Below are 12,252 nucleotides of genomic sequence, written 5' to 3'. Positions count from 1 at the left end.
ATCAAACCTCTATGGTGCAGAGACAATGCCGGATCCTTGATCTCCTGTGCCAACAGGGGCGACTACCCTTTGCCCATTTTTAAATTGAGTTTTTGTCTTTTTATTTTTGAATAATAGTTCTTTATTAATTCTGGATACAAGTTCTTCATCAGATTTACAAATATTTTCTCCCATGGCATTCTGGGCGGTGAGATACAGTGGTGAACAAGACAGAGTTCTGTCTGTTTGGATCTTACATTCCAATTAAGGCATTAATGAACAAGTGTATACTATAGTGCCAGCTAGTAAGTAGTATGTTCTAATACCATTTTCTGTGAGAATAAATAGGAAATTTGGCTCAAGTTTTAGTTCATGTTTAGGTTATCAGACTCTTACTGATTTAATTTTTGTAAGCTAGATTCTTTCTTTGAAGATAAAAATTTTCATGCATGTATCTTTTCATAGGCAATATAAAGATGAAAGTCAGTCAGAAGATGACTACATAAGTCTGAGTGCCTCGCCCACTTATAAAGGTCTTCTAATGGTATGGGGACTATATGACTATACTATAGATGCCATATGGCTATATGACTATAATATACTCTATGGCTACCTACTTTTTTATAAAGTAAAATAATAATCTAAATAATCCCCTAGGGAAATTAACTGTTTTTCTATGAAATATGTTGCAGTCGTTACAGAATCAACTCAGGGAATCGAAATGTAAGATAGATGCACTTTTAAGTGAAAAGCTGAATCTCCAGCAAGATTTAGAAACCAGGTGAGAGAAACTTTTCTTCTTCTTCTTCTTCTTTTTTTTTTTTTTTTTTCTTTTTACAGCCACACCTGTGGCATATGGAAGTTCTGGGCAAGGGGTTGAATTGGAGCTGCAGCTGCTGGCCTACACCACAGCCCCAGCAATATGGGATCTGAGCCACATCTGCAAGCTGTGCTGCAGCTTTGTGGCAATGCTGGATCCTTAACCCATTGAGCGAGGCCAGGCTAGGGGTCTAATCGGAGCTGCAGCTGCCGGCCTACGCCGGAGCCACAGCAACGCCAGATCCGAGCCACGTCTTCCACCTGCACCACAGCCCACAGCAACACCAGATCTTTAACCCACTGAGCAAGGCCAGGAATCAAACCCACAACCTCATGGCTCCTAGTCGGATTAGTTAACCACTGCACCACAATGGAAACTCCTACATTGGGTTCTTAACCCACTGAACCACAATGGGAACTCCCTTTTTTTTCTCTTTATTTTAATTTAACTTTTATTTAAGCATGTACTGGAATTTTGAATGTTAAATCATTCTATCTCCATTTACTCTAAAACTAATGTTGGGAACCTCATACTCTTACACTGATTTTAGTCAATTGTCTCTCATGATGAAAATAACAAAAACACATATGTAGGTAGGTAAAGAAAGTGGTAAAATAGGAAGAAGGTAAAACTGGGCAGGAACTTGGAATAGATTGTCTTATGACAGCAGGTTTCCCATTCCTAAATCACTTTATTTTTTTTCCAAGCTACTTTAGAATGTCTTATTATTTTATCATATGCCTGTATTGTGGGAAGAGAGAAAAATTTAAAAGTTTAAATGGCGTACAACAGAAAGGTTATCTACATACAGAATACTACCACAAAGGGATGTCACTCTACACATTGACAGAAAGTAAGGAGAAATACACATTGTTGACACTTTTTACATTCAACATGTATTTGTTGAATACGTATTTTAAGTTAGAAACAGTCTAAAGTTCTGTGTATAATATATTATATATACAATGACCAAATATATATATATATATAATGACCAAAACAAATACTTTGTTCTTTTAAAGCTTTTATTTTAATGGAGAGGAGACTGATCTATACAGTATAAACCATTTATGTAAAGTTTAAAAACCTTTAAAGAACAGTGAATTTAGGATGGTAATTACCTGTGGTATGGGAAGGAGAGCAATGACAGTAATAAGAGACACAGACACATGGAGTTTCAAGTACATGTATAATGTTTTAGTTAAAAGAAACAATTTGAAACAAATTACTTTCAACTTTGATAAAGCTTGAGGAGTGGACAGACCACTGTTTTATTGTTCTCTCTTCTTGTCTGTATTTTTGAGATAACTCATTATAAAAGCAAGTAATAGATTAATAACAATAAAAATGTTTAGAAAGTTTTGAACAGGGAATACACAGAAGAAGAAATCAAATGGCCAATAAATACGTCATTAGTGGGAGTTCCTACTGTGGCACAGAGAGTTAAGGATCTGGCCTTGCTGCAGCTGTGGTGTAGGTCACAGCTCTGGCCTGGCAAGTCCCATAGGCCACAGGGACGGCCACAAAGTAAGTAAATAAATAAATACCTTGTTAGCAGTCATGAAATATTTTAAGAATTTTTAAGCATATTTGTGACAAGTAGCAGGATATACTCTATTGTTTATTATTAAGCACATTTATAGTTAATAAATTGAATGCTTTCAACATGATTTATTTTCTACAGGCCCACACAGCATGAATTAAGACTTTATAAACAACAGGTGAAGAAGCTGGAGAAAGCTCTTAAGAAAAACATCAAGTAATTATATTTTACTAAAGTTAAGAATTTATTAGTATTTTATATCTTATAATTTATTCTTATTACCTGTCAGCTTATGTCAAGGTGGCCTTGGCTTAAAATTAATAGGGGGAAAATAACATTAAAAAGGGACATTTCTGGTTCCATAATTTTAAAAGTTTGTACTGTATTGGATTTTACTATATATTCATCTTAAATAAGAACAAGGGAAATTTAATTGCCTGATATAATAAAAGCCAAAGATTTTAATTAGAAAACTATCTTTGGAAGTCATGGAGGAATTCTAAGAGAATCAGTGAAATTAGTGTTAGTCATGACCTGAATAATACATAGCCTTATCATACTTTAAAACTAAAGGTACCAGGGTGGATACAGTGAGCCATTCATATCCCCTACTTTTATCTTTTATGACTTTGAAAGGCACGTACTCAGAGGAGTTTACAAAAGTTGGTCCTCAAATAGTAATAGTATTTTCTGAAGATTAGCTATGTGTATTCTTTGATTTGAGGAAATGGGACTTGAAGCAGTGAGGTAAGCATTGGGATGAAATATTTTTTAAATGGCATGAGTTAATATGTGCATTAAATGTATTAAATCAGTTAAATTAGCATATGTTGATTGAATTTTCAGTGACAGCTATGTTTTTTCCTTCTTATGGCAACACATGCCACAGAGAAAGGTAAGTATTCTGGCCATCCAGGGATTACATTTTGCGTTAATAGTAGGGTAGGGAAACTAAAAAAAGAAAGAGAAGTGGAAGGTTCGAAAATGTTGCATTCATTCATTCATTTACTGTTTTTGTCCTTCCTACTATTGCTTGACATTTTGGATATCTATAGTACCTCTTCTCTCTGCTTGGCATTCTGGATACCGAAATTACAGTGGTAAAAATGTCCCTGCTCTCAGGGAGGTTACATGAAGGGGGAAAGGCAATGAAAAAAGAAGATAGTTGTGATATAGCATAAGTACCAAAGGTAAAATAGCATGACAGTTGCTATTGTGTGAGTTTGGACAAGAGGTGGTGGTAACATGGTCAAAGGTGGCAGTAGTGGATGTGGTGAGAAGTGTTTGGGATGTTGGAGGACATGGTGTTATGACAGGACTTGGTGATGGATTTGGGGATATAGGCAGCTGAGGGGGTGGAAAAGTCAAGATGCCTAAATTTTAGGCCCGAATAACTAGGTAATTATTGGAGTGTTAACTGAGATAGGAAAATTGTTCATAAGCAACTCAGAAAAGGAGGATGTAAGGGAGTTAAAAAGTCAGAGGAGAAGGTGTAGTAGGGGGAAACTTCTCAGCCCTCTTAGGATATCTGGTTGGACCTGAAAAACTGACAAGGACAGACTAATGTGAGAAAAGTTTATAAATTTATTTAATCTAAGTTTTACATGACATTAGAAGAAATGAAGACTCAAACAGTTAAGCCTGAGCATTTTAATACTAGATTTGATGAAGAGTGGAAAGTTTTGAGAAAATATGATAGTACAAAAAGGTATAAGCTAAGGATAATAAACTGGGGAAAACTTGGATTCCTTTTGGTGCTCCTCTGTCTTCAGAGATAAAGATGCTTCTTTACTCTGAGTATAGGAAGGGCTCCTGTCTCGTGGTCTTACAGCCTACTTTAGGGGAGAAGAGGGAGATCAGAGGCTCCTTCCTGCACCTGCCATTTCTCAAATTCTTTCAGTTTAAAACATTTCTTATGTCAAAGTGACATATTTTTAGAGTGGCATATCCTAATCCCCTTCAAAGGGATCTTATTGGCTTTAGTGTAAATGTGTCGGTGAAGATACACACATAAATACTTATTATATTCATAGAGATGTCTAGTCATTCCTCATTATTGACAGATTGTGTATTTGTGAATTTGCCTACCTACTAAAATTTGTTTTTAATCTCCAAATCATTAGTTGTGGCACTTTAATAATCATTCTTGGACATGCACAATACACTATTTCCAGGTGTTGAATAAGATCATGCTCTGCTCTCCTGTTTCAGCTTTCATAATGTAAACAGTCATTCTTGTTTTCATATGCCACTTTTATTTTTTCATTTTATGCTTTTTGTTGATGATTTCTCCAAGATGGTCCCTAAGCATAATGTTGAAGTGCTAGTGTTCTGCACATAAGAAGGCTGTGAGGTACTTTACAGGGAATATACATGTGTTAAAGAAACTTCATTTAGGGAGTTCTTATTGTGGCGCAGTGTAAACGAATCATACCAGTATCCATGAGGATGTGGGTTCAATCCATGGCCTCACTCAGTGGGTTGTGGATCCAGCATTACCGTGAGTTGGGGTATAGGTCACAGACACAGTTTGGATCCTGAGTTGCTGTGGCTGTGGTGTAGGCCAGCAGCTGCAGCTCCAATTCAACCCCTAGCCTGGGAACTTCCATATGCCATGGATGAGGCCCTTAAAAAGCAAAAAGAAAAGAGAAAAAAAAGAAACTTCATTTAGGCATGTGTTATGGTGCTGTTAGCCATAAGTCCAGTGTTAATGAAACAATGATATTAAATAAGATGTCTTAAAACATTATCACACATAAAACAAGGGTTGTATGTTGATCAACTGAGGAAAATGTGACCAGAGGTGCACAGGAACCTGACCCTGTAGCAGTGGTTCAGTCTTTACTAATTCAGTGTATATGACCACTTTATAGAATATAACTATCATGAATAATGAGAATAATTAATGAATAATTGGCTGTATATATTTTTTGTTGTTCAATTGGGCTCTGTGTTTGTTTGTTTGTTTTTCTTTTTCTTTTTATGGCTGCACCTGTGGCATACAGAAGTTCTTGGGCCAGGGGTTGAATTGGAGCTGCAGCTGAGACCTCCACCATAGCTATGGCAACAGTGGATCTGAGCCAAATCTGCAGTGTACGTCACAGCTTGTAGCAGTGCCATATCCTTAAGCCACTGAGTGAGGCCAGGGATTGAACCCTCATCCTCACAGAAAAAATGTTGGGTCCTTGATCCACTGAGCCACAGTAGGAACTCCTGGGCTTTGGTTTTTGGAGTGACTTTTCACTATTAGACTTTAAAATGTTGATTTAGAACCAATCCTTGATATATTTTTCTGCTGAATTTTGAAGACATTATTTGTGTTTCGAAGAAATGATTTGTGTTTTTGGAAACTTACATTTGGAATTTAGATGTAGAGCAAGTCTATTGTTAATTTGTTTTTAAGTTTGGAACTTTTGTAGTATTTTGATGTGAGACAGAGAATTAGGACTGTTAGATAACTTGCCCATATTGCACAGGTGGTACGTGGAAGATCTTGGAAAGAAATCAGAACCATACCCAAGCATTTGGACTCTCAAGTGCACACTCTTAACTACCACACTAATAATTAGAACCAAACAAAACACCCAGTGAAAAAAACTTTTTCAATATAATACTTTTCAAATTTTTATTTTCTGCAGAGGCAGAGGTAGAATATTTTTTTTCAAAGAACTACTGATGTTAGGAAAATAATCAAAGATAAAAATAAAATTCTGTCAACCCAGTGAGTCCTCTCCACATTCTAGGGAAAAAAATTAACAGTTTTATGTAACAGTTGGAATAAACATCTAACTAGATTGCAGTGTTCATTAGAGTCAATCTGCTAAAGAGATTGAAAAGACAGAAAGAAACCTCACCCTTTGATATAAGATACAGTACATTACAGGCAGATACAGTCCATTACATACATGTTAATTGTCTTTTTCCAAAGGAAAAATAAAACTTCTTGTATCTTCATGACAAAGAGGAAGTTTCAACTTAGAGTCAGGAGCCTAGGCTAAACTCCAACAGGGAAAAGGAGACAAGGCACCCTTGTCTCTGATGCCCACATTTCAGAGAGATAGTTCTAAGGCTCTCAAATCATTGCTAAGATATAAATTGGCAGGAGGCTCACCTTCTTAGAGAAAGGATTTACAACTACAAGTTTCCCAAAGGAAATGCTACAAGAAAAGATCAGGAAAGTTTCTTTCCCTTTTATAAGCAGAGAAAATTAAATTTTTTCCTTCAAATCTGCAGTTACCTTTTCACTAACCAATCTTCAGTATCAAATGAGGCTATTAATTTAACATGGGAAAACCTCTTGTTTGAGTTAATATTACAAGCAAGTTGGTTATAAAATTTTCTTGCTAGAAAATGATCTAGTAGGTCTGGCAGTGAAAGGTAACCAGTGGTATTACTCTTAATTCTGTTAAATTTTTCAGTAGTATTTGTATTTTGCTAGAAGAAAACAAAATCAGAATATCATCATCCTAGTGTTGAGCTGACAGGAGTTGAGGTGGTTATTTAAGACAATGAGGCAAACTGAAAAATAAACAATCAAGGCTTTATTTACTTACTGCAATAATATAAGGAAGAGACCAAAAAAGAAAAGGGCTAGCTCCTCGGTTTCCCATTTTTCCCCATGGAATGGCACCAGGCAGAGGTCAGTGATATGCTGCACAGATGACTCCTGTTGTTTCATGGGCATAGGGGAGGGCCAGAAGTGGAAAAATACTGAGTCAGAATGGAAGAAGAGTTTTAGTTAAGCCCTACTGCGCCCCCACATCTTACAGAGAACTCTGTAATGGGAGTCACCATGAGATGGAAAAGCTTGACCAGACAGTTAAAAGTTGTGAAGTGTCTGTACGTAGAAACTTATCTTATGAAGATGGCTATAGAAAACAGGAGATATAACACAGTGTTTTAAGCTGGAAGTGCATTTTTCTGGATTTCCCAGATCCCACAAAGAAACACAGCTCTTGCTGCCGGCTACAGGGAATTGATGTCTGCTAAGTATGTAAAGAATTCCTTAGCCATTTTAGGGGATTTTTATGGCTTTCAGGCTCTGCTTACTCCTCTGGAGACTACGAAATTACCCTGATATATTTCTCAGCACAGCATATTCTGTTCAGACACAAGTTTCTTAAACACCAATTGAATCATATACAATTGGAAAATAAGGGAATGATTAATAGTATAACATAGAAATTGATGTTATTTACATGCACTTTTTACTTAGGTATAAGGATTTAGAAGGGCAGTATACTATACTTCGGGGAGGGAGTAAGTTTTGCTTGTACACAGGCAATTGCCCTTTCAGTTCAGTTTCAAGAAAATTTAAAATGAGAAACTGCACCTAGGCGTCCCTTTCTGAGCCTCAGCATTAGACTGTAGGCTTTGGGAAAGTTGCATTTCTTCCCCCACCTAAGTTAACCTTAGCTTCTTTGGCCAGGACCTCTGCTTCCATCTTCATAGTCTTAGCATTCTCAAGCCAGCATTTCTGCTCTGTTGGATAAGAGTTTTGTAATAGTCAACCTCCAGAAATACTTAAACTAACTCACCTTCTGAAGCACCAATTATTATTTTTGTTACTTGGCTAGTTACAAATCTTTATCAGTTTTAAAATGGTCTGGTTTCTGATTGTACTTTTCTCCTGAACCTTGTTATTTTTTCATGAGTAATTTTATGGAATACAAAGGTTTTCAGGATATTATGCTATGGCAAATATTTACTGTGAGACTAGGTGATCTAAAGGTCAATTTCCCATGAGTCCTTAGTTTTTACAAATCTTCTACAAATTTAGAAAAGCAGTGGGGTTAAATAAATTAATACATATGAAGTGCTTAGAAGAAGATTCTATAAATACTAATTATTATCATCACCAGGCTCCAAGTGTATGATGTTGTCATTATTAAATAAAAGTATCTCTTTATTCATTAGTTAATTGAATCACATTTCATTTCCTAGAGTGACTGTAGCTAGTACATGCAATGATATGTTTAAGTAACTATACTGGTAGCTATAATGTTAAATATCCATTGTATAATATTTATTAATCAGACTTGCATTTTCACCTGAATGAAAGAATAACTAACATTTAAATTCAGATGTATCAGTTTACTTGTCCTATTAGAGAGTACATTGGCTTCTTTATGTCGCTTTTGTATACTAGGCTATATGCTCCTGGCAGTACCTCTAGGCAATACTGTTAAGTATGTGAATATAGTAAATAGGTAGGGAAGTCAAGTGGAAGATAGATTCTGAGGTCTTTGCATCTACTACAGGAAGGAGGATGACCTTTTTTCTAGAGCTATTTTGTTTCTGATATATGCTCACCAGAAAGCAGAGAAAGGCTTGATAGAAGATCAAGAGGAATACATGTGAGTGGAGGAGATAATTGTAGGGTAAGAGATGAGTTAAGAAGGGAGTCGGGAGAAATATTGGATTAGGATTAATAGCATGGAAAAATTCAAATGCTAATCCAAGGAGATTATATTTAGTTCACAAAGAAGTGGGAAGCCTTTGTTTTTTTAGTAGGCAAATAACATGATTCCAGTATTGCTTTTCTGTTTTATAAATAGCAAGTCAAGCTTATTAATGAGTCATGAAATCAGTTTAATGGGTTAGGGTTTCACAGGAAACTAAAAGGACAACTCAAATTTAAGATGGTTGATTTGAAGTGGATTGAATAAGGGATTTCTTTCAAAGGCATGATGGGTAGGAGAGAAGTGTCTACCACAGCTGACTTTAGAGATGTTTGGAGAAGGGCAAGCATTTGCTTCTAGGTGAATACTCCCATGTGTGTTAGGTTTCTGGGCAAAGAGACTCTCCCCCAGAGTTCTAGTAGCGACCTGGGAAATGAGTTTTCATGCCATCTTGCTTGGCCCAGGTATTATTGTTGTCTGCTCTTTGACACAAGTAGAGTATGAAGAAGGAAGGACCAAACTGCCTAGCTCTTGCTGCTGTAGTGCCCAAACCATTTGCCCTACCCATTGTTTCTTGCTCCCCTTATTAAAGCATCTAATCTTGGAGCACCTTGGAAGTTGCTTTCGTCTTTTACTGTAGTTCTTTCCTCTTCTATTTTTTTTGCAAGTGGTGGGGAATGGTTAGAACTTTGTTCATTAGCCAGATTCTTTTTTTTTTTTTTCAGGAATTTGTGTTGACTGAGAGGGACTTCTTTTTCTGTAGGGACAGTATGGCTTAAAATTAAAAAAAAAAATTGTGTATGAGTATATGCGTGTGTGTGCATGAACATACACACGTATGTGTAAAATGACATAAAGCTTTTGGGAGGGTAGCTGGATTACTGGCTCATTTTGTTATCTTAATCCAATGTCTGGTAAAAACATTTTGTTTTATCTTGGTATTTTCCCCCTTTAGATTACAAGATATTATCAGTCAAAAAAAGGCTGAGGACAAAGAGGACAAAGATGAGCCCAGCAGAGATAAACAGCATCAGGCTCTAATGGACCAGAGATACTTTCAGGTATTGACAAAAAGACTGGTGTTTACAGTGAACTTCGGTTTCAATTATAGTGTAACAAATTATCATTTGGTAAGAAATACTAAAAAAAAAAAAAAAAAAAAAAAAAGAAAGCAAAAGAAATACTTGTACCCTGTGTTTGTGTGCTTAGCCTGTCCTGTCTTGCCATGATATGTCTACTTGGCTAAAAGTTGTCTTACCCTTGAAAAGAGACTTAGGCCTAGTTCAGAGCAGGATGAGTAAATCTATTTCTTAACGTCCTTGTATGCTTTTTAAAATTTAGATATTTAGCTCATCTGAAATTTAATTTTGTGGTTGATGTGATATAGTGATATAACTCCTTGATTTATAGACCATTTATTATCAAATAAATGAGTAATTAAGCCTGGTAGTTTATTGACTGAACTGGGCCTGCAGTCATGTTTATTGGGCCCATGTAGGGTTTTTTAAACTTTGAATTAATTGCTAATTTTTTATTTAAGAAATTTTATTTAAGTCCTTATTTCTACTAGTTTTTCTTAAAAAAGCCAGGAAATCTGGCAGCAGATTCTCATATAGTCATTATCATGCAGAATTAGGCTTTTTTCCTGCCACAGTCCCAACCCATCCTTGCTTCACCCATTTATGCTCTTACCTGGATTCTACAGGCATTTGAGTTTGCAGTTTCTTTCTTTTTTTTTGCCTTTTTTTTGCTATTTCTTGGGCCACTTCCGCGGCATATGGAGGTTCCCAGGCTAGGGATCCAATCGGAGCTGTAGCCACCGGCCTATGCCAGAGCCACAGCAACTCGGGATCCGAGCCACGTCTGCAGCCTACACCACAGCTCACAGCAACGCCAGATCGTTACCCCACTGAGCAAGGGCAGGGACCGAACCGCAACTTCATGGTTCCTAGTCCGATTTGTTAATCACTGCGCCACAAAGGGAACTCCTGAGTTTGCAGTTTCTAATAGACCATTCTTTCTCTACTTTATTGAAACGAAACCTTTATCATGTACCATTTTCCCTTAGACACACAGGTTTTTTCCTTAGACTTTCGAGTGTCTTCCATTTCTGTACTAATTTCTATAGTTTTATAGTAGGTTTTAATGCATTTTAGGGTTACTATCTTGTTATTGTTCTTTTATTTATTTATTTATTTAGTCTTTTTTGTCTTTTTAGGGCCACACCCACGGCATATAGAGGTTCCCAGGCTAGGGGTTGAATCGGGGCTGTAGCCACTGGCCTATTCCACAGCCATAGCAACGTCAGATCCAAGCCATGTCTGCAACCTATACCACAGCTCACAGCAATGCTGGATCCTTAACCTACTGAGCAAGGCCAGGGATCGAACCTGCATCCTCATGGATACTAGTCAGATTTGTTTGTGCTGAGCCATAACGGGAACTCTGTTATTGTTCTTTTAAAATTTTTCCTTGGCTATATTTTAGCACATTTATTCCTCTGTATGAACAATTTGTCAAATTCAAAAGTAGATCCCATTGAGATGAACTGAAATTGAACAACTTTTTAGATCACTATTTGGAAAAATAACACATTTATAGTTTTGAGTCATCTCACTCAGAAATATATCTAATTACATTTGTGTCTTCCTTTTTGCTTTCATTGAAGTTTTATATATTTTTAAATTTAGCTCTTGCAAATTTTCTGTTTATTTCCTAGATTATCTAGTTATAACTTTAATTGCTACTGTGAATGGGGTCTTTTTTCCCATACATTTTCTAATTGATTATTGTTGGCTTTTCATATATCTCTGTGTGCATTTTATGTCTAGGCACCTTTATGAAAGCTGTCTTGTTTTAGATAACTCTCTTTTATCCAGTATCTAACTGAATTTCATTTTGTTTCTTAGGTTTACTTTGAGAGACTTTGTTCTTTTTAACGGGGATTATACCATTCGTGGACATACCTGTTTTTTTTTCCTGATGTCTTACTTTCAGTTTTCTGTTTACATGGTTTCTTGTTCTGTTCTGTTCTTTTCCTGACATTTGCTAGGTTTGAGATGTCCTTGCTCTTTTTTTCCTCAAGTACTTAGGACAGTCATCATCTTAATTCTTTCCTTTTCTTGTAATGATTGCCCTTACAAATGTATTTTTTTACCCATACCAAGAGCTTGTCGAAAAAGAAAGGAAAAAAAAAATTTTGTCAGTACCTATAAACTCTTTCTAAATAAGATAAGATCTATATTATGAGCTTTCTTTTTTAAATTCTAATCTCTCTGGAAATTATTTTTCCATTTGTTCATTTAAAAAAATATTTTTTTTCTTGGCCACACCCATGGGATGTGGCTGTTCCCCAGATCAGGGATGAAACCCATGCCACAGCAGCCACCTGAGCCACAACAGTGACAGTGCCCAATCTTTCACCTGCTGAGCAACAAGGGAACTCCCATTTATTCCTTGTTAATACATCTTTTGCTGCCAGTCAGCCGAGTATGGTTAAATCATAAAGG

General features: G+C 36.3%; 1 protein-coding gene across 2 annotated transcripts in view; it reads left to right on the top strand.

The window, feature by feature from the left end:
* The window catches only part of CEP70 (centrosomal protein 70), an 84,026-nt gene that overhangs the window by 56,610 nt on the left and 15,164 nt on the right, over positions 1 to 12,252 (top strand). For both annotated transcript variants that reach the window (XM_047783274.1, XM_047783266.1), the window contains 4 exons: positions 445 to 523; positions 672 to 760; positions 2,484 to 2,558; positions 9,699 to 9,804. In XM_047783274.1, the coding sequence (XP_047639230.1) occupies positions 445 to 523; positions 672 to 760; positions 2,484 to 2,558; positions 9,699 to 9,804 (349 nt within the window). The remainder of the gene's footprint in view (positions 1 to 444; positions 524 to 671; positions 761 to 2,483; positions 2,559 to 9,698; positions 9,805 to 12,252) is intronic.

This window comes from Phacochoerus africanus, chromosome 1, assembly GCF_016906955.1.
Source record: "Phacochoerus africanus isolate WHEZ1 chromosome 1, ROS_Pafr_v1, whole genome shotgun sequence".
In the NCBI taxonomy this organism is placed as follows: domain Eukaryota; kingdom Metazoa; phylum Chordata; class Mammalia; order Artiodactyla; family Suidae; genus Phacochoerus; species Phacochoerus africanus.
Note: the sequence above shows the minus strand (reverse complement) of the source record. Positions and strands in the feature narration are given on the sequence as shown.